The following is a 22,983-nucleotide window of genomic DNA, read 5'->3' as shown; positions in this document are numbered from 1 at the left end:
GAAATGAGTTTAAGATCATAAACTGATGAAGCTAGAGCAAAAATGCATACAGACAACAGAGAATTCAACTGTGAACAGTCTATATAAGTATTGTTATTTGACACACTTCCATTCATGACAAATAACTCTTCTAAAAACTTTAGAAATAAGTCTCAAGTCCATACCTTTAAGAAAAGGAAGAAAGATGAGTACCACGAAGTACCAGTGGTCCTTTTGTACAGCTTCCATCTTGCCCCACTGAGGGAGAATGAAAGCTGCATTGATGAGACGAGTGGAGAGGCACCCGAGCTGCACTTCCTGCTAGCTCTCTGGCTACAGACGCACTTGAGCTACTGGGGCCACACTTCATGGTAGCCCACTGTTAGCTCATTCCACACAGAGGGGCACTTTATCACCAGGGCTGGGAATGGGAGACAAGCTTATGGCATGATGCTGCATGGTGGGAGCCATACTGAAGTTTTCCAAATTGTACCGACGCTGCCCCTCAGCTGTCATAAATGGTTTTAATCTCTCATACAAGCATTTTTAAACTTCAGTTAGAGCTTTAGATAAATAACTAACTTTTGGATGGTTTCCATGGAGATATGTTGTAGATATTTATGGTACCCAGGGGATGAATCCTACTGACTTTGGTGATCACCTGACTCTCTCTCTAGCGCCAGAGATATTTTTTAATTAAAATATCTCAACTATAGATTCCCATTAAATTTGTTACTGACCTTCCTGGTCCCCAAATGTTGCTTTGAAACTATTATTGGTTCAAAATTCCTGTTTATCCATTGTGACCTCCATTAGTCAGCAGTGGTGGACTCAGGATATTTGAGGGGCAAGGGCGGAAAAAATCTAAAGGGCACCAGCTGTGTGTGGTGGGGTACCAACTGTCGGCGCATTCGTTTATTTGCTTCAAGAGAATCCAGAGAATCAGTGTCTTCTTAGTTCAATTATATATTTAAGCATTGGAGAATCAAAAGGCATGTACATGGATCTCTTCTGTTCAGAAAACCGCAGTCTGAAGACAGCTGTCTGTCAACAGGTGCTGCAGCCAACGTCCCAAAAGAGAATACCTGATCTTAGCATTACACAGAATAATATAGAAAATTATGCATCTATCTGATTGGTCAAAACTGATGGGGAGGTGCCATGGTTTAAACTTAGCTCTCCCTTCGTTGGTGCACAGGCTTAGTCCCAGCCTCTCGGCACACGAATCCACCAGTCACAGGAGACATCGCCCTGAGGAGGAGGAAGACCCTACTCTATCATGTTTTCTACATGTGTCTGCTGCACTTCCTCATATTTGTCATGACCTTTAAGTGTGCTTAGGAAATTACCTATTTAGGGATAAATTCCTCCCTGTACTGTCGTAGAGTTATCAATTTTAGGGATTGGTTCCTATATCTACTTCTGTTTTATCTTCACAAAACATGTTTTTGTGACCTGTGGATAACCCCTATGTGTGGGTGTTATTAATTGTCAAATGGAGCAAATAGACATCCTGTTATTGCATACAGATCAGCTTGATCTCTAGGACAGTTCATTTAATAATTTAATCACACTTCTCTTATTCGTTCACAGTAAGCAAATACTGATTAATAACACATAGCATGTTAATACTGATTCTTTAAAATATAAAAAACCCAACACAACCTGCAAAAAAGGCACTGGAAGGGCACCTTAGAGGGTACTTTATCATGTTTTATCGACCACAGTGGCATCCAAGAGGGCACATTCGCAGCGTTTTTTCGGCACCAAACCACCCTCTCACCCTTTGAGTCCACCAGTTTTAATGAGCACGTTAGCACGATAGCTTCTGGCTAAACTAGGATGCTGAACATTGATAACATTACACCTGCTATGTATCAACATCCTAGCTTTTGTTGAGCATGTTAGTATGCTGATGTTAGCCATATGATTTAGGTAGCTCAGGGGCACGGGGCACTCGCTCACCCAGGAAAAGGAAGATTAACTGGCTATCTATCTCTATTATAGACAAAATGATTGAATAAACTCACGTTTTTGTCCTGAGGTGTTATTTGCAACTCTGAGGAAAACGTAAACGCTCCAGTTGTCTTTGCAACAGTGACGCCAACAATAATAAAACTTGGAAATGCTAGTGGGGGGGAAGTTGTCTGATGCCACTTTAATTAAAGCCTCACATAGCTGCTAGCATGACTCTAGACTTGTTAGCAGTTGCACTTTTTCTTTTTACTTTTAGCACGTACCGTTGCATGCCATATGCATACAATTGCGACATTCTACCTCCTCATAAACTTCGACCCTCTGGCTCATACATCTGTCACAGTCCACTGCATGAAAATTAAAGTAAAAAGAAAAAGTATGTGCTTGGGAAGGCAGCTTCAATGAGCTGAGGATTGTGTGTCAGAACAGCCAGAAAAGCATGCAAATCTGGTATTTCTGGCATACAATTGACAAATCTTGTTTCCCATAAACACTTGGTTTTCAGTATCTGTGAGCAAGTTGTGTTGGTTATCACCAAGTAACCCACAGTGGTATAGGGTGGAATAGCAGTTTCTCACAACCTAACCACAATTGCGGTGTTTAAAGCCACAGGTGTTCACCCCCTGAGCAATTACATTGTTTAAAAAAGAAACAAAAAGAAAGGGAAAGTATGATTAGAATTGGTTTTAGTTTGGGTAAAATCAGACAATACAAGACCGAGCTAAAATTGCCACTTGGCACTTTAATATCAAAATAACTTCAAGTATAAAACATGATACAAAACAAACAAATAAAATAAATACAATCAGTTTTTTAGCAGCTGGGAGAGGTTTTCTAGGCACTTCAACAGGTAGGCACTCGTAGGCTCCTGTTTCTTCTCTGCATCTGTGGTTTATATGAAAAGAAAAAGCACAATTGTAAACAACGGGACATGAAAATCCTAATGATCAGATGTTCGGCGCCGTGACAGGTGCCGACGCACGCTCGTCATCAAAGTGAATAAATGCATACCCTTCTTAGAGATGGTATGTGCCTCCTCAATTTTCAATCGAACAGAGGGACACTTCAAAGTAGTCTTGGCCTTTGAGGGGAAATGAGAAAGACAGATTAGGAAGAAACCAGGAGGGTTTTCTTTTTTTTTCAATTCATTTAGGAGATAAAAAGGCTGATCATCTCCTCTGTGTGTGAGAGGACAATGAAGCTTTCAAACAGACTTATACGAGACAGAGTGAAGACACCCTGCGATTTAATTTGACATTTATCACCAGTGAACTCAAATACTAGCCGGTAAATTTACTGTCGCTGAAATAAAGTTTTAATGCGTGGATGCATGCGTGCGTGTTTGTACCCTTTGGTTGTTATGGAGCAACGCCCAAAGCGCAGAGGCTCCCATACACCGGCTCTCCGTGTCTTTACTGTCCAGACAGCATAGCAGCACCTTCATGGCATTGCCTGGAAGAAAGATATGCAGATAAACATCAGAGGTGTTCGGAAACTGTAAAAAAGCAATCAGTTATTTTTTTAAATTCAAAATGACAAGAAGGATTCTAGTTATCGAAACACAGATAATATATAAGCAAAGAAAAAAACTCTGAATAACACAAGACACTGATAGTTTCTGGTGCAAATAACCGATGAACCAAATCCGGAAAAACAGGTTTGCCAATGTTTTACCACACTGTAAATATCTGGGTCATTTCCTCATACCTCAACAACAACATCTGTTTTGCATTTTCACCTATTCTTGCAGACCTGAGACAGTGGCAATGCAATCACATTTCCCATGATCGCTCATTGAGATCGCACTGTATGCAAAACGCACAGGAAGCTTGATCTTTCCACAGGAAACAAGAGTAATGTCACAAGACAGGTTTCACCCACCTGGGCCCACCACTCTCCCACCTACAGCTCGCTCGGGTGGGTGAGGGGTCGTCTGAGACTTCCTCTGCTTTCATCATCTATGCGACTCAGAGCTAGCACTCTCTGTACACCTGCTGTATTTTCCTACCTTCTTACATTTTAAATTTAACTTTCTCTGAAGCTTAGTAGATACTAAACTTAAAGGTGAAATATGTTAAAAAAAAATTGTTGACCTTTCAACAGAATGTGAAGAAATAACAGTTATGACATTATGAGGCAAATGTATTGTGTTGCACCCAGTCTGGACCACTAGATGCACGGCTAACGGCAGCTACAGGAGTTACTCTTGTGATTTGCTGCCCCGAGAATGAATTCTACAGGTGACCAATTCCTACATATTGTACCTTTAAGCAGTACGCAGCCTCTCTATCATGAATAGTTTTTATTGTGTTAGCAAGAATTTGCACATTATCTTTAGCAGATGCAGAACAACATGGGCATCCCATTGCATTTTCTTTTTTTTTGGCCATCTGATGAATTTTAGTCCAATACTCACTCCTTGTTTGTCTCAAGTTTAGAGCTCCTGACAGAACATATCTGGGACTCTCAGCTTCCCAGATGACTGCCTTCACCAACCACTTTATTTTTACTCGCCTACCTCTGCTGTTTCATGCTCAGCAGACACAGACAGAGTACAGTCGGCTTGTCTGAGTTTGTAAGCAAGAAAAGGCTACAGTCTAATATGGAAGGATTTTCTGCTGGTCAGACAGTACTGGCAACACTTTAAGTTAAAGGAACAGTTCAACATTTTAGAAAATACTCTTATTTACTGGCGCACAGAGTTGTTAAATAGGAAGAGTGATACCACTCTCACATCTGGGCGTTAAGTGTGCAGCTGAAGAATGAAGGTGACCTGTTAGCTTAGCATAGAGACTAGATGCAAGCAGAAACAGCGAGCCTGCCTCTCTCCCTGCTTCCAGTCTTTATGCTAAGCTAACCAATGACCTCCTGGCCCCAGCTCCATATTCTTCTTTTATAACGGACAGCAAGAAAGCAAATGCATTTCACAAAATGTTGGAACTATTCCTTTAATATCAAACGCTTTATATATCTATAAACTATTTCATATTTAGGTGATTTTTGAAAAAAGACACCCAAACAGCCGTTCTTTTAAATGCAGTTTTTTACAGGCCTATAAACAGATCGAGCTCTTGGTAAAAGGAATAGCAGTTTGCAAGAGCTAACATGAGTTTTAGATGTATTTTAAAGCCATATTCTTACATTTTTGTTGATAAACATTGGAGCAAAACAAGCTTGCATTTTGAGTTATGGTGGGGTGAGAACAAGAAGATCATAGTCCCACAGTTCAAGAATATAGGACTATATAACCAACACAAAGTTACACAGTGCACCTTTAACTGCTCCCGTTTTTCCTTTCATACCGTTGGCAATGACGTGCGGCTTGTTGGCAGGGCAGAAGCAGAGGTTGTGGAGGGTGAGCAGAGCGTGGCGCCGGTGCTGTGCCAAGTCTGCCAGCAGCTCCAGAGCCCCGGCCACCCTAAGGATACTCTGCTGGCCGTCCTCCGCGAACGACAGATTGACCAGCAGCCTCAGCCACAGGCCCAGAAGACTCCCACCGCCGCTACCTGCAGACATGGCCTTAACGCCACCCGCTTTGGGCATCGGCACTGACGGGAAGGCTTGCAGGAAATTATTCTGAGAAGGAAGCAGACGAGAGTTTTAATCCAAAACTTTTACAGTCGTGAAGAGATCATTAAGAGCTGCTCCCCAGTTTAGCAGCGTGGTGTAAGTGTTAAGTGTGAGAGAAGCATGTCATTTATAGCCAGTGCTATGAATTTCTTTTTTAAACTGTAACACTGCATATCTTACAAAGTTTATTTATTTAACTTGTAAATTTGTTTTTCACAGCCAGTTAAAATGAACTCAAGAAAAGTATTGAACTGGCTCCTCTGGATAGGTTTATTTTAAAATATTCTTATTCAGGGAAAACACGATTCAAGATAAAATTCTTCATATCTAATTTTGATTAAACAAATCATCGCTAAGTCGCATATTAATGTCTTCAAGTGTTTGTTGTCCACATGTACATTGTGTACCAGGTTTGTACCTTTTGCAGGAGGCCTCTGCACTCGCGGGACATGGCGAGGTTAGCCAAGAGAGAGAAGGCGAGCTTCTGGATAGGGCTGTTGTCAGGGGCAACCCCTGAGGCCAGCTTCATGATAGAGTGCATCAGGGAGTTGCTAACGGCGCATTTCGATCCTGGTGCAACAGCAAGGCCTCCGCCACAAAGAGAACTACATGCTGAAAGGGGAAAAAACAAAACAACCACAGGTTCAGATTAACCTGATCTGATCAAATAGTCAAGACAGGCTTCACAAATATTGCAGCTGTGTGCGATCAATTAAGCATCTACACACGACATACACTGTGACTTGTGTACAGGAGTACGGTAATTAAATCAAGGCTGAAGGTCTATTTTAAACATTATTTTCCAGCCTTAACCCTGTGTCTTTAATGGTAAGAGCAATAATCAATGCCTGATGGAGAGCCCACGAGCTTGCTCCCTGTCCCTGAGGCAGCCAATCAAGGGTAGCGCTGATTGACATGCTTCCATATTGTGGGAGCAGCTAGTATTGACTTCCTACCTAATAATATACCATTTTAATGTTTGCATCAGGCAAATGTTTCTCCCTGAAAAACTAATATGCTAATGTACTAATCCATTCCGCTTTCTTATTGGGAAAATTCCCAAATCAAGGAATTTCCCTTCCACGTTTTCACTGCTACCTTGCACCCAGGCAGATCGACACATTGCATACACACAGACACACACGAGTGCGTCACTCACTCAACTAGTCATTGATCCCTGAATGCCAGGCAGCTGAGTTAAGGTGGGTCAAACACTGTCACCACAAAAGGCCTTGACCAAAGATAGTATAATATGAGGTAGAAAGAAGGGAAACATGGCAGGATAGAGGAAAGTAAGATGGCAAAAAATATTGTTTTTTGGTTCTATGCGGTAGATTTGAAGTTATCTGCTATTTGAGATGTTAGAACATAGATTTTTAGCCACAAAACAGTCCATATCAAGGGTCTGTGCCACAAAGCTATTATAAATTAGTTATTAAATACATTTCTCTACTTCTGGCTTTTTAATATCTTCAAATATGTGTCTGGATGAAATTTTCTCAACCCGCGACCCACCAATACAGGAAATTACATCTGCTCTGTTTTTCTTGCGGGGAACTCCAAAAACCTCGACGTCCCACCCACATTTTAAATGCTCCCTGTGCCCACGTTCTTATAAAAGCTCTGTATTGGACTGTAGTTTAGCGTACTGCTAGCAGCTATGGTAGCCACTTTTATCACTTGGAAAAGCCCAATACAAACACAGTAACAGTCAGCAAAATGCTCTTCTTCTTCTTGGCACTGGTTGCTTTTTTCTGTTTATCTTTAAGCCAGCTAGCTGTCCGCCGGCGGCAACCAGTAGCGGCAAAAATAAAGACTGACACGTCTGACTTCACGGCTGTCTGCACACTATACCAAAACATCTGTGCACGGCTGCATGCACAACCTGTGAAGACACTGAATGAAGACATTTGTCATCTTACAACAGTGTTCATAATGAATACAGAGTTCTGAATAAGTAGGTCTCACATGTAGAATTCAAGACATCGCTGAAAGTTTTTTCTAAAAATCTTTTTAACTGGCTTTTAATCTTCATTCACCATGAAAGCTCTCTGACTGATGATGAAAAGCACCATCTTCTGACTCTGTGAGGGAGGAAAATGATTTAGCCTCAGGCTATGGCTACAATTTATTCTACTACAAGGCCTTTCAGAAATGTAAACACAAATAGATAACATACAAGTAACTCAGAAAAAACCTCTCCCTTTTTGCGCCACAGTCACATCAGCATAACTGACATGACTAATTGCTGCAGCTGCAGATTACATACAAAATACAGAAATTAACGAGCTTAAGACAGAAAGCACTGACAAGACATGGTCTGACAGTGATTGATGTTACTTATCGGAGAACATGACAGCTTGTTGGTTATACTAATCCAGGGATGGTAACATACAGCAACAGGCGTATGCTGATGTTAGCCTGAGGTGATCTCAATACCTGTCAAGAAAGCTGCTCTATCACAGAATTGACAAGGGAGCTCTGCTTTATAATGGATCTCCTTCACTGATGTGAGTCAGGCGTTCCCACTGCTGCTACTAATCTCAATATTTTTTTTCCCATATAGGATTGATCGTTCCATAGAAATGTGGGGGGAAAAATCTTTTTTTTTACCGTCTGTCTGTCTGCAGAAGCAAGTTTCAGGGGCTGCTACAAAAATATCTGTGGAAATCTGTGTGGCACAGATGAATACAACAATCTGACTTGAACTAGCAGTGCAAACAAAGCCTTGGATGAAGGAGGAAGACTGGAGATGAAACATTCAGGAGAAATGTAGCAGTCTCAGGAGACAAAATGGTAGCCTGAGGGTGGATGGTGTAATACTAAGCCTGGCTGCATGCAGCCTGAACACAACCTGCTGTTCGGTTAACCTTTAGGGAAATACTGTGCCCGACTTCACTGATTTCTGGTGCTTCACAGCTTGAGCATATGAGGGGTCTAAAGCGAGTGAGTTTAGATCAGAGCACACGCACCCACTGAGGAACAGGTGCCAATCAAACAGAGACACACACACAAAGACAGAAACGCTCATAAGTGTTGCACATGAAACTTTCTTTCCTTCACTGATGAAACTGATTTCTATTGCACAACTACACGTGCATACACACACACACACACACACACACACACACACACACACACACACACACATCAAAGGAACCACGAGCCATTTATCAAAGTAAAATTTCCCCACTGTTTCCTCCCCATGAATCTTTCCTTTCCACTACTTAAAAAGCTTCTGCTGTTCTGATTCCCACATACACGATTCGTACATTTGCATGACGGAATACTAACACAGAGAGATGCTCTGTCCTTCCCCACATCGTCTCCTCCTGGTCTGAAACCAGTTGCCATACATACAGTGAGACAGCCATGCAGCCTGATCCCTGCATCCTGACACTGTGCCCATTGTGGCTGGCAGGCGAGCAGGCGTTGCTCTTATACAGTGATACACAATGTTGTTCAGTGGTCACTGGAGAAGACAATGGGCTCCTCAGTGCGAAGTGTGTGTGACTCAGTCAGATTGCTAACCGCAGACAAGGGCGATGGGCAGGCACGGGCCAGGCACAGTGCCTGCACAAACACATAAGACACACAGACAGGCGCGGACACACAAACAGACCTGTGGTGCAGTTGGCCGTATAGACGCACAGAAGCTCCAGCGCCGCCTCCATGGTGGGGTCGTCCAATAGGAGCCAAGGCCAGAGAGCATAGAGTGACTGTGTTAGGCGAGCATCTGTGGCCACCACCTACACATACACACAAATGCACTTGCATAAGAAAAGGCCCACATATAGGCATGTACATGGTTTATACAATAGCACCAACACAGATGGCAGCAATCAACACAAAATGCTTCAGTTTTTTTTCCCTAAATGCGCAGGAGAGGCACAGGGAGGAGAGTAAACACTGCAGCACAGCCTCCCTGCACATTTAGTCCAAGGTAACCACCAGTGACAGAAAGGCCACTTAGAAAATGAAAACCAGCTAATATACTCTATAAGTTATGCCATTACAGTGTTTAAGAAGCTAAACTTGCTGAGATGTTAGCAGGACCGTACGCATTTAGCTGAATCTCATTTACAGGCACAGCATTGGTACACCGAGGTTCCATTAAAAACCAATTAGCAGTGGGGAATTAAAAGGCAGTCGCAGAGGCTCACTTTGCATTCATCGTTGCGGTAAAGAGCACTCCGCAGGATCTCCACATTCAGCTTGACTTCCTTTAAATAGCCTTCTTCCTGGTAATATAGAAAGACAAAAACAAAGACCAAAATGTTGAAATGTTCAAGTTGAAAACTCCCCCATACTGCACTGATGTTCATAATATTTATCCAAAAACTCGTTCACACTGGATTCAGACTGTTATTTTATTCAATGGAAAAAACACAAGTGGCACAGAAACGCCAAGACTGGAAATTTCCAGCCAGTCTCTGCTCACCTTTTTGCGGTGAGAAGCCTTGCCGGGTCGGACCGACTCCAGGTGGAGCTGGGAGTGAGTTTGCTTCAGTTGCTCTACACAGCTGTCAATCAGACCAGCTGGAAATAAACAGAGTTCAGAATGGGACATCAAATTGTTAACTTCACATTTGATGATGAGTTATAAAAAGATATTCACCATAAATGTGTCACAAATTGAACAGGAACTTCTGTTGACCTTTCCAGTCAAGAATGAGGTTTTAAATTTTTAGGTTAATGTGTATAAGTTGTTCTATGTGTCTGATGGGGAACCACCAGACAACAAGCTGGTGATTTTTTTTTTAATTTCAAAGAGTACCTAAAAGGTGACTGACTCTGACTCCAGCCTGAGGTTTGGGGAATTACCTTTAGCTGCATGGTTTTGAGCTGTGGGGCTGCAGGCTAGCAGTGTCATCAGAGCTCTGGCTGTCAGCTTCTTTAAAGGGTCCTGAAGGGTCCTCGTCTCAAAACTCTGGCATCAGAAATCACAATGGAAACACATTATAAAAGACTTGTATGATAACAGACGTGTATCGTAACAGACGTGCTAGCAGTGTAAGCACCGACATTTCCCTGGGGCTCCAAGCTCACAGTCTATACCACAAGCTCCACTGCTACCTGGGCTAACTAGCTAAAGGTAGCTACTGTTCTCTGGTGAAATGCCCCCCAATTGGTTTGAGTAAGAATTCAATACGTGACCAATTCTTACATATTCACATTGAAATATAGGTTCCCTAACTAATTTTTCATTTTCACAATCGGCAGGCAGAGTGGCACTTTAACTCAGCTGGGATTCTGTTACCATTTTGCATCGCAAAAATGCTACAATAGATGTTTGCTTTTGGCCCAGACCCTGCCGTTAAGTTCCAGTTTTGGCCCTCCAAAGGAAAAAGTTTGGGCACCCTTGATCTATACTGACTACAACCTCCACGTACCTGCAGTAACAGTTCACACAGCTGGCTGGCTGAGGGACCGTTCACAATGTCAGACAAAGCAGAAGCATGTGCAGAGTGCGAGGTGGTGACCTCTACACCCTGACTCTTCGTCTCCTCTGTGAAAACTGTACGGAGAAACTGCAGAGCCACGGTGTGAAGATGAGGGTCTGCAAACTTCTCATTCACGCACACTGATAATGTTCCTGCAGACATAGAGGGAAAATAAGAAGAGTTGGAGCAGCTTTCTTTTAACGAATGATGCAGCAATACGCTCTGATTCATGGCGAGACAAAAAGGCAAATCCTTGACAGCAAGATATTTGTCCGTGACTGAGGAAGTATGCACCAGTGGAGGACATACTTATCATTTAAATGTATATGCAGACACCTAGATACCATAAACATACACACACATACATAAATACACACACAAACGCTCAGCATTCATCTTTTACTGGACTCATCAGATTTCCCTGCTGTGCCATTAATCACAAAGGAAGATGAGTGGGAGGAGTAGAGGTAGTGTAAGGACAGGATGCAATTATCCTATCCTAGCATCTGTTCAGGGAGCATAATGCACTCAGTAATGATACAATGAACATGTTAATATGATAGAATTTCTTTTTTTGAACCAGAATTAAAGCTGCACTATTAAAACCTAAACTACTTATCCTGGTTAGTTAGTGCGGGGGTTCTCAAAGTGAGGCCCGCAGGCCGACGGCAGCGTCAGAAGCATTCTGTGCGGCCTGCAATTGTTTAAATCATTCTGCTGCGTAAGTGTAAACCCACCGTGTCATCACCCATAGCTTTGTGGACGTCGCCATCTTGATTTTGTGGATACAAAAGTGACCATATTTGGAAAAGAGGGTGGAGCTGGGGAGAATATTATGATTGGATCTGAATGAGAACCCAACGACATACTGTGGTAGCACCCTAAAGCATACTCTGTTTTTTGTCTATTTTACTCTAAATGGGACTTTTATTTACAAAATGAACATGAACTGCACTGAAGAAGACTTGAAACTAGCTACTGAGACTATAAAATCATTAGAAAACTGCTTATTGAGGTAAAAAAAAAATCAAGTGAGAATTCAGGTCATTTTCTCATGAGCTATCATGAAATCGGACTTCGTTTTGAAAGCAGTGGATCCCCTGCTGACCATTAGAAAGAATGCAGGTTTAAGACACTTCAGCATTGGCTTCACTTTTCAGACTCTGTGAAAGCTCTGTACATATTTTAGTGCCACGTTGCAAGTGAATTATGTAGTTTCAACAATGCTAGAGAAGAAAAGGAGGTTTTAGCAAAAATGGATCAACTCTTGCATTGTTGGACCTGCTAATCTGCGTGAATTTGGTGCCATTATGACACCAATCACAAATTCTACATCGCTTTTAGAGCCAATTTAGTGAGTTACTGCAACCTGCATTACTCTAGTCACGATGATCTGTCTTTGTGATTAAGAAAAAAAATGATTTTACAGCCAAATTTCATCATGTTTCAAGGACTTCAGGGGACCATCTGAAATGGAACACTAAATGTTTCCAAAAAAGGCAATTATGTATTATAAATTGTGAGAAAAGATCCATAATAGATGATTATAGAAGGTATTCCGCAGCCTCAAACAGAACAATTAATTCACTAACAATTAATAATCACTTTTACTCACTTTGACACACACACACACACACACACACACACACACACACAGAACAGAGTATCTGTGTACCTGCAAATGTCCGCCAGCGTCTCCCCAGCGCAGCAGAGACAGATGGGTACGCCGCTGAGCTGTCCCTCCTCACCAGAGTAGCCAGGAGCATAAACACGTCTGCCCAGCACACACAAACCGCGTCCCGGGTACCTGCATCTGAAGAGGGAAAGAGTGAGTCACAAATTTTATGACACAAGACAGCCACAAAGCCACACACAGATCACACTGTAGCACACACTGCGGGATAGATGTAGGAACAGGACTTGCATTTGGAGCGTTGTTGTTGGTTGACATACGTGATAGTATATATGGAATATGGAAAACATTTAGAAATTTTCTTTGGACAATTATAACCAACTTTATATGCAAAAAAAAAGATTACTTCCACTTGAATTTAACATAAGGTTCAGACCTAATCCTTTGGTATCCAGTGTGAGCACCACCACCAGAGTAGTCAACAGCTGTTTCAGGAAGTCCATCTGGCCAATCAGCTCCTGGCTCACTGTGACACAGGACTGCAGCAGTTTGGAGAAGCTGGACAGGAACTGAAGTAGGACGACAAACTAGAGCCATGCACGCACATGCACACAGGAAGACAGATCAACCACACATACATGAAAACAGATCACACAAGGTTATTGAGCAGGTAAGGTTAGAGAAAAGACGGAAACGGATGTATATCAAGTTATTATTTTTTTTAAAAGCTAATTTGCCAAGCTGCAAAAACAATGGTGTGCTTTGAGTTGAAGCTTGTTGAGTATTCCACCCACATTGAAAATCTGGAGGAGCCCTCAGACAACCTAGCGCTGCACTGAAGCTGGCACTGTGCTCCACCAACCCACGTTTTTTTTTGTGTGTGTGGTAAGTCATAATAACCAGCAAAAAGTTGAAAAACTCTTCAGAACTGTCGATCACAGTGTTCCTCACCTGGCCCTTGATGTCCTCCCTCTCTCCTGGTAGGACGTTGGGTGTTTTCAGCTCAGTCAGACATTTCTCGATGGGCCCGATATTCACCAGACTGAGGAGGAAGAAAAGAAAGATGATGGGAAATGTGTGTTTTTGCAAGAAACAAGCTAGAGGGGATTAGGGCTACAATTAACATTAATTCCTTACTGAATAAAAAATAAGCATATTTATTTAGATAATCTTTAATCATGATAAAATATGAAAAAATATGTTGATTTTATGACTTTTATTTACACAGCAAAACCTCCCTGCAACCAGAAAATGTCTGATACTTCTACTGACACCTAAAGCAATAAATCAGTCAAAATGAAGAATGACTTCTCCATCATTCAACTATTCCTTTACTCAACTACAAACAAAACATTTTAGCACTGGACTTAATATAAAAATCAAGGAATTTATGCTGTTAACACCGTCTACTGTATGTACTGTAGCTGGGCAATATATCAAAATTATATTGTTATTGTGGTATGAGACTATATATATCGTCTTAGATTTATGATACTGTTGTGTTGTGATGTGGCATTAGTGTTGTCTTTTCCTGGTTTTAAAGGCTGCAACAAACCTTTCTCTCTCATTCTTAGTTTTATTCATAAGTAACACATTTGAGTTGGAGGGTGTGATCTTGGGCGATATGGCCTAAAAATTATACCGCAATTTTTTTAGGCTATATCTCCATATACGATATATATCTCCATATTTTTAAATCTCTGCAGCCTTCAAAACCAGGAAAAAACACCATTCATGCTATATCACGATTTAACGATATCCAAAATCTAAGAAGACATATAGTCTCATATCACGATAACGATATAATATCTTTGCCCAGCCCTAATGTGATCACACAGCATGTGACCTCTTACCCGGCCAGTCCTTGGAGGAGCTGGTTGTGGCGGAGGGCGGTGAGGGTGAAATCTGGCAGGATGGCCAGCAGGTTGGTCAGCAGGCCGCAGTGGGCTGTCATGAGGTCGGGGGTTACCATGACAACGGGTTCTGCTGCCGAGGGCTCGCCCTGTTGGGAGTCTTGGGAGGCAACTGAGTCGCTGGTGTCTGTGTCGCTCTGGCCTGCGAGACACATCAATAGACAGCTAATAGAGACACCTCCCCAATGGTTCACGCACTGTTTGAATCACGTCTGTCTGAGACTAGAAATGCTGCGACTGCGTGATCAAAAACATCAGACTGAGGTAAAATACCAGAGAACAATGTTGTACTTATTAAACTGTGTATGCAAGATAGAAATATAAATACACAAATGTGGGGAATGGTTTTAGTTTATAACCATCATTTACCACAATGAGGTTCTGAAGGAAAATAATGTGAAGGTTTACATGGTATGAAGAAGTGTTGCTATTACTCTGAATGCACGTGTGCACACACAGACACTCTATTTCTCTCTGCAGTACCTTGAGCCGTCAGTCTGCTGGCAGGGGTATCTTCTGTGATGTTCACTGGGGAGGGACCCTTCGGGGTGTGTAATCCTGAACCTCTTATCTGTAATGGACAAAATGAAGATGTGATAATGAAGCAGTTTATTTCCAACTTGTTCGTGTGTGCATGTCTGAGGGTGCAAGAGCATTGCTGACCACAGTGCTGGACGTGGAGAGGGAGCTGGAAGGTCTGCTGGAGTTGATGGTGGGTGCCGGCGGGTCGCTCCTCCAAAACCACAGAGAGTTCTCAGAATCTAGCCAAGCACATACACTTAATAACATAAACTTAGACTGGAAAAACACTGCTAGAATCCAATCACTTCAGACTCACACGAAAATGAAACCTACCCAGTGAATTGCTCTCCTGAGGTGCGCTGATGGCGTCAGCACGAGGTTGCAGGTGGAACGTGTACCTGCCTTGGTAACAGCTGGAGGCAGAGAGAGCCACATGCTGGAAGTACTGACAGTGGTAGAGCAGAGCCTGGAGTGCCGGGAGACCCACCAAAGACACACCAGACACCTCATCGTGGACACATGGGTGCTGGAAGAAGAGAGAGATAATTAGGGGAAGCCTTATTATATTTATCTTTTCATAAAAATCTGAAATTCTATTCCCTCAATGTTGTGGCAATTTTCCCCCGTGGCACTGAATATTGATATTGACAAGAGTCAATCAATTGGTTATGTGGTTTATTTAATTAACTTTCTTAATAATCAAAAGTTTTCTTTGAAAGGGTGTTATTATATCAGTGGTGGTGGTTTTCAAATGACAATAATAATGTTAAAAGCAATTATTTCTGTGACAATATATGGTCCAACAAGACTAGTTCATGACATGCCTGTTTATCCGTTTTATTTTAACATTTTTGACAGGCTGATAAGCTGTTTTTCTGGCAATTACAACTAGATCAGATTTAACAAGCAGCAGGCCATGCTTTTAAAAGATAAGAATAAATTATATTTATCTTTTTCACCTCTGACATACAGCTTCCTTCACGAGTCATGACAACCCAAATTAAGATGCTGTTGGTGTTTTGACAGAGACGTAAACTTAATTATTTTTTGGATGTGAGTGCTGGAGGCGTGCGCCCCAGTAGAGCTTGAATTCTAGCTACACCCATGGCCTGAACCCTGCAGGGCTGAACGAGAGGGGAGAGGAGAGAGCTGAGGGATGTGAGAGAGGAAGGGAGAGGGGATAGAAACAAAGAGAAACTAAAAGAGAGGGAGAGAGACAGAGAGAGAGAGAGAGAGAAAACAGTTCATGGTGTATAAAAGCATTTTAACTGGCTGGCAGAGCTGCTGACCTGCCAGTGGGAGTCCTTGGCCTCCTCTGCGTTGGCAGGCATGGGCATCACCAGTAAGTTCTGCAGGATAAATGCAGCCTGGACACACAAACCAAAAAAGGAGACGTGCCGGGTCAAGTTAGACTGCATCAGCAACAGTGCCATCTGCCTGTCTCTGGCTGGTAATACATTGAAGTCCAGCCACATTTCCTGACAATACATGAAATAAAAGCAAAACACGCCTTTCGCTTACAATTTCAGCACAAGACAACATATATTTTGACACAGGACTCCTCAGAGGATGTCATTTATTTCCAGTGTAGCAACACAGAAAGAACATTTCTGGGTGGTGCAGACAGTAGAGCAGAGTTGCAGTTCGAACATCGTACCTCTCTGCGGACCATGCTGCTTTCCTGCTGATCCAGGAGGATGTTGAGCAACGTGCCCCACAGCCCGCCGCTGATGTTCTGACAGCTGGCGCACAGAGCCTGGCACCCACTGGGCACCGAGGACAGAGCTGCGCCTAAGCCCAAACTGGCACACCTCACCTGACATGAGAGGGGAGACACAGATTTGGGAAAAAGAATGTGTGGCAGGTGTTTAAATATCCACAGACTATGGAATCTCCAAAAACTGTGATGCTGCTGATGTTTACAATGTACTTAAAGGGAATTTGGCTGTGCTGAGTAGCATTTACATGGATGATAGTGAAAACAGTGTACCTTGTCAAGGGAGACTCATAGACTGATATGTATGGGAGTTTATTTTTGGAGACAGACAGAATTTGGTGTGACTGGCTGTCATGTGCTTCTTTTTGTCTGTGAGTTGTTGCGCAACTCTTACGGGTTTCATTTTGTCCCAAAAGTCAAGCTTCCAGAAACTTCACTTTATGACAGGAGTTTATAAAGTGTAAGCTGAAGAATGAACAGTAAACAGCTAAACATTGAAGCCTGGAGTGTCATACACTATATAGTTTAAATATGTTGGAATGTATGTTTAACTTATTATGAGTTCAGCAGCCGTACCTCTTGATCTCTGTCGACCCAAAGTGGGATGAGCCAAGCTAAACCAAGCTGAGAGGCACTAGCCTCCTCTGCAGCTGCCTCATTCCCCAAAGACCACTGGGAAATGAAGTCCTGATGCAGACAAAATGGGAAGAAAAACATGCTTTTGGTTGCATTCCAAAATATTTCACCACAGCATCCTCACAGCGGTATAAACACAGTTGACACTTGCCTCGTCCTTGTTCTCTGCCATCATCTCATGGGACAGGTGAAGCAGAGAGATGACAGCATTCTTGGTCACACCTTTCCCCATGAAAGACAAAGAGTTGCCTCCCCACTCGACATAAAATGAGGAGATCACCTGTGTAGAGGACACAGATTATATTTGGAATTAAAGAGCACTGCAGCGTTTCCAATTCAGAGTTTCTCATCCTGCAAAGACACAGCCGACGCTGCACGTTATTAAAAAGGTGCACTATGTAGTTTTGGGATAAGAAATTTATATCAGAGGAGAAAGATCTTGATTTGAATCGACTGATTTTTGTTATGCTTAAACTAACCTAATACACAAAATCTCTTTGTTTTGATCTGAATTTAAACGACAACACAATTTCATACTGTTTTACTTTGTTTATATTTGGCGGACCCTGCCACCTTTCTAGCTTCAAACAGTATTCTGGGGACCTTATTTTCCTCTGAGAACAGCTTGTTTATTCAGTTATGGAAAAATAAAAAATTCTGAGTTTCTATTATTACTTCACTAATATTGTAAATATTAAAATGTTAAGTTTGAAAAGGTTTTAAAATGTCTTCTCCAAAACGACATAGTGCCCCTTTAAGTAAGTGGTGTTCTCACATGTTGCTGCAGGTTTCTGTTTGTTTGTTATTTTAACACCATGGCAAAAGAAAACTGAACAAAGACTGCTTGCTTCTGAGATGGTGATTACTGTATGCTTGTCATGCAACTCACTGCTTCTGAAGCTAAATACAGCTGAGACTAATTATTTTGCTTTGATGTGCCATCAGGATGTGGGACTGCACTGAAGAGCAGGTGAAGAGAGAGCAGCCCAAGGCCTGCTGAGCTTTAGGGCCCTACAGTGCCAGGAATATCAGGTGAGAGGTGGGTCAGAGGGATTGAGGAGACGGGGGTGAAAGACTTGGACAGGAATCAGTGAGACGGAAGTAGCCACTAGAGATCTTGAATGAAAAAGGAATTAACCTTCAGTCCTCATCTAATCTTAATTCATGTCCACATTAAACCAGACTAAACGAACAAGGATATCCAATTCTTGTGTAAACACTGAGTCTATTCCACAGGGGTCATTCATTCCCAATCAAAAATAAAAGTTTGGACACCTCTGTGCTGAGGACTGCTGCACAAGCTGGTCCACACTGTGTTAACGCTATTGTTTTATGGACTGTTGAACAACTGAACAGATGGAATAGGCAAGGTTGATTAATCTCATCAGCATCTTCACAGTGTGGCACGTCTAATCAATGAGATTTTTTTACCTATTGCAATTCATGTCCCGTAACCATATTCTGCTTAATTTTAATTAATTCCTCAGAAAGTACTGTGCTTTTCCTTTCATTCATTTCTGTAGGCAGTATCAGCTCTGAGTCTTGCGTATGCTCATGCAACACATGAACATATGTGCACAGAACTTCACACACATGCCACACAGACACACACCTCTAATAGCCCGCTGAGATACTTGGAGCAGAGAGAGGCTGGCTCCAGGTCAGGGCAGTGGGAGCTCCAGCCAGGCTGGGCAGTCAGGCTGACCATGCCCTGCAGTGTCCTCTCCAGGCTGGGAAGGCCATAGAAACGCGGGGCGTCAGACACCCGCAGGCTCTGAAGCAAGCGGACTGCCAGCTGGCTCTTGAAGGGTCCTGCTAATGCCAGACATAGCCTGGACAGACAGGAAAGGACAGAGTGAGAAAAAGTGAGGAACCAGACAGACAGGAGGGCAGAAAAGAAAGGAAAAAAAGAAATACAATGTTGACAATTAGCATACCAATTCTTTATCATCACCCGGTGGCGTTTTATATGTTTGACATTCATTTTCATGTTCTAAATGACTCAGCTAGCAGGATTTCCTTCAGAAATGAGCTACACATCCCTTATAGAGGGGGAAGAACACTTCAGTATCTTTTTTCCTCCTGATGACATTAATCAGTTTTGTAACCCTACAGGAAGTCTGAATAGAATTATATGAGCATGCACTCACTTTCCCAAACACTAACAGAGTAAAAACTGCAGTTCTTTAATTCATTTTTAATTAAGAAGTCATTAGGAAATAATGTGGAACATCACCAGCAGAAATATAGTCTTGGAAGGTCAACTGTGCCTTTGTGGCCCTGAGCTGTTGCTGCAGTTAATGCAGAATTGAGCTCTTCACTGTATGTTTGATAAGTAAATTTCCTACCTATTCTAGTATTATAATGCAGGAAATGAAATTATCTTTCAAAATGATATGCCTAGCGTCTGTCTTTTTACAGTCCTTAAGCGTCATCCAACCTGTCCGTGGTGTGCGCCAGCCGCAGGAGCAAGAGGTTAAAGAAGCTGGTGAGTTCTCTCTGGAGTCTCTGGCTGACGTGGCTCTTCAGTTCCTCCGACTCCCCCGAGCTCTGAGTTGAGGTCTGGGTCTCCACACCGAGCAGCAAATTAAGGAGGGACTCTGTCTCCTGGATGATTGGCAGATGAGTTGCTTTTTAAATTTTATGTAGTTGTTTTGGATGTGTCCCATTTTAAAGGAATTTCTGTGGAACTTTTGCGTTGTGCTTGTTCAGACGGATTATTAAAAGGGGCACTATATAGTTTTTGGAGAAAAAATTAAAACTCAGTATTTTAATATTAACAATGTATAATAATGAGGTAATAAAAGAAACTCAGAAATATTTATTTTTTCCATAACTGAATAAACAAGCTGTTCTGAGAGGGAAATAAGGTCCTCAGATCACTGTTTGAGGCTAGAAAGTTGGCAGGGTCCGCCAAATATAAACAAAGTAAAACAGTATGAAATTGTGTTGTCCTTTAAGGTCAGTTTGTTTATTCAGCCATGAAAACAAAGATGGTTTGTTTATTTAGTTTGTTTTGGCAAAAAATCAGTCAGTGAAGATCTTTCTCTTCTGATTAAAGTTTCTTCCCCAAAACTACATGATGCTCCTTTAACTTAAGTGGATTAAGGAGTATTAACAGTAAACCAAGATTTATCTGCCCACTTTTCTAAATTCAATTAAACTGACCCATGGAGGGAAAATGTAGAGGAAGCTGACGTGTATTCGCAAGCGCCTCCTTCTCAACACCGCCCATCTGGAGTGCCTAACATGCAGAATTTCTTATTGAGCAGTACACACGGAGTAGATAGTTTATGTGAGTGTAGAGAGCGACAGATGTTCCTGAAACAGCTCAGTAATTACAGAAAAGTCGGAGCAGAGCAGAGCTGCTCACCCCTACCAGGCATTCAATCTGAGTCTGCTTTAGCTGCCAGGGGAGGGCTTATTGTTTACACACGCATTAATGAGAAAGCCAAGGTGAGACTGATTAAATCCTAAAAGTAGATCTCCCCACTAAAACAGTGTGGTTATTCTTTTCCTCAGGCGAAAATATGACTCCAACTCTGTGTTGAGAGCTCAGGAAATAATCTGTGCTGCAGGTCTGAGGTGGAACGCTGTGATACTATTTTTCTGTCGTTACGAGAGAGCAATATGTTTGGCTTGTCTGACGGTGTGTGATTTATTCAAGCTTTGATTACAGGTATATAACCCTCTGTGTTGGAGAGGAGGGAGCCTAACCAGATTACTAGCGAACAGAGATGCACACACACATATTCTACAAGCGCATACACTCTCCAAAAAGCAAGCTACAGTAGAGTACACAGTAGTCCACGCTGTAACTCAACTATCCCTTTAAGCCAAAACCTTAAAGAACAACCGTAGTGAAATTTTACTTCAGCGCTTGTCAAGAAAGTGTAAATTATTTGTACCTGGTTGAGAAGGAGCTCCAGTATCCAGCGCAGGTCCTTGTCCTCAGGGTCAGATGCGGACTCGGTGTGTATCTGTTTGAAGTAGGCATTCAAAAATGCAACAATGCCCACTAGCAACCTCTCGTCCTCCACAGAGGCTGGACACACCTGGAGAAACCTGCAGGGAGGAAGAGACAGACACCGAAGAAGAGAAAGAAAACGTGCTTGAAAAGAAAGCGCTCAATACTCATTATTTTTCTAGTGAGTACAAAGACGATTGCACAGCAGAAATATCAATGCACGAACCTATGAAAGATATTAGACATATGCTGCTGCAGTAGAAGACAGGTGGTGATAAACTGATTGAATCAAAATAACTGACATACTTGAATGTACTTGGGTGGAGGTTTGCTCTTTCTTTCTTCATCATGACTGAAGCGTCACATGTGCATCATTTAAATGTTTAAAGGCCAAGCTTTAGGATAAGATTAGTGAGTGGAAGCAAAGATTTTTTTTAAGATAATAATTATAATAAAGAATAAACAAAATGATTGTCCTTCAACAAATAAAAACTTAAGGACGATGGCTGCCAAGCAGAAAAACAAAACAAACATGCTCAAACTTTTTTGTCAAAGATATCAAAAGTCCGTCATACTTCCTGAGGGAGGGCAGAAAAGGCATTCAACACTATTCATTCATGTGAATCCTTCAAAATATGACAAAAAGACAAAGCCACATTGTGCTCAGTGAGCCATTTGGTTCACAGCGACTACGGTTTTGTTCAACAGCAGCAGTAATACCAATGGATTACTGTATGGGAATGTCATTAAATCGTTCTGTTATTTGCTTAATTCATAAACCTTAACAAGACATATCTACGAACTGAGGTATTAGCATGTGTACATGACTCTGTACCTGGTCAATGCTGCCTGCCAACTAAGGGAGGAGAGGGTGTCTCTGCAGCTGTGGGTGGGGACATGAGGTAAGGCCAGTCTGTCAATCAGTAAATAGAGGCTGAGCCTGGAGAGGGCAGAGGTCACCGAGCTGTGTCCTGCCGCCGTGATGATGGCCCGGATGCAGTCCTGCAACGCGGCGGGAAGATGCACCACCTGCAGCGTCAGAACCTGTGCTTCTGACAGCTTTAAGTTGGGATGAAATCTGCAGGGAGCAAAATGCAAATGGTTAAGAGAAATATATTAGAAAATCAGATTGCATGACTATTGATGTGCTGACAAGAGTGTTGCATAAGTAGCATCTTCAGAAGCATACTAATGACTGCATTAACAAACATATTTGAACACCAATCTGGAGGGACGAGACATTTATGAGTCATCCAAAGAGATATTTTCTGAGATCTACTTGCAACTGAATCAAGCAGCAGCAGCAGCAGAGGAAGGCATCGTACTAGCAATATTCAAGAAAGTTGTCAAAATGATGTAAAAAAACAATATAGAGAAAAAAGATTTTTAACTTATAAAAAGACAACAATATCATCAGATCAGAAGTTACAAACTTTGATTAAGATACCACTCAGTTTTCACCGACTAATCCATCTTGAACAAGTACTCTTCTCCCAATCATAGCCCTGTATGAAATGTAGTTTCAGGTGGATTGATCCATCTACGGTGTGCTTTAAACTTCTTTGCTGTAATCAAGCTGGTTTAAACTGTGTGAGAGACAATCTCATCTGTCTGAATTAGGTCAC

The 22,983-nt window shown here is 42.1% G+C and overlaps 1 protein-coding gene across 1 annotated transcript in view; it reads right to left on the bottom strand.

The window, feature by feature from the left end:
* Positions 1–2,678: 2,678 nt before the first annotated feature.
* Positions 2,679–22,983, bottom strand: part of rttn (rotatin) — a 37,347-nt gene continuing 17,042 nt past the window's right edge. The window contains exons 25-49 of the mRNA XM_073488759.1: positions 22,194–22,436; positions 21,300–21,456; positions 19,832–19,998; positions 19,004–19,223; positions 17,543–17,671; positions 17,332–17,442; positions 16,696–16,854; positions 16,328–16,405; positions 15,372–15,564; positions 15,180–15,277; positions 15,000–15,087; positions 14,457–14,658; positions 13,555–13,645; positions 13,040–13,190; positions 12,646–12,783; positions 10,920–11,122; positions 10,351–10,456; positions 9,968–10,065; positions 9,690–9,767; positions 9,149–9,275; positions 5,945–6,138; positions 5,259–5,532; positions 3,305–3,408; positions 2,968–3,037; positions 2,679–2,841 (exon numbers count right to left, since the gene is read on the bottom strand). Of these exons, the coding sequence (XP_073344860.1) occupies positions 2,762–2,841; positions 2,968–3,037; positions 3,305–3,408; positions 5,259–5,532; positions 5,945–6,138; positions 9,149–9,275; positions 9,690–9,767; positions 9,968–10,065; positions 10,351–10,456; positions 10,920–11,122; positions 12,646–12,783; positions 13,040–13,190; positions 13,555–13,645; positions 14,457–14,658; positions 15,000–15,087; positions 15,180–15,277; positions 15,372–15,564; positions 16,328–16,405; positions 16,696–16,854; positions 17,332–17,442; positions 17,543–17,671; positions 19,004–19,223; positions 19,832–19,998; positions 21,300–21,456; positions 22,194–22,436 (3,559 nt within the window). The 3' untranslated portion in view covers positions 2,679–2,761. The remainder of the gene's footprint in view (positions 2,842–2,967; positions 3,038–3,304; positions 3,409–5,258; positions 5,533–5,944; positions 6,139–9,148; positions 9,276–9,689; positions 9,768–9,967; positions 10,066–10,350; positions 10,457–10,919; positions 11,123–12,645; positions 12,784–13,039; positions 13,191–13,554; positions 13,646–14,456; positions 14,659–14,999; positions 15,088–15,179; positions 15,278–15,371; positions 15,565–16,327; positions 16,406–16,695; positions 16,855–17,331; positions 17,443–17,542; positions 17,672–19,003; positions 19,224–19,831; positions 19,999–21,299; positions 21,457–22,193; positions 22,437–22,983) is intronic.

This window comes from Pagrus major, chromosome 19 (assembly GCF_040436345.1).
Source record: "Pagrus major chromosome 19, Pma_NU_1.0".
NCBI lineage: Eukaryota > Metazoa > Chordata > Actinopteri > Spariformes > Sparidae > Pagrus > Pagrus major.
This window is presented reverse-complemented; position numbering and strand designations above follow the sequence as displayed.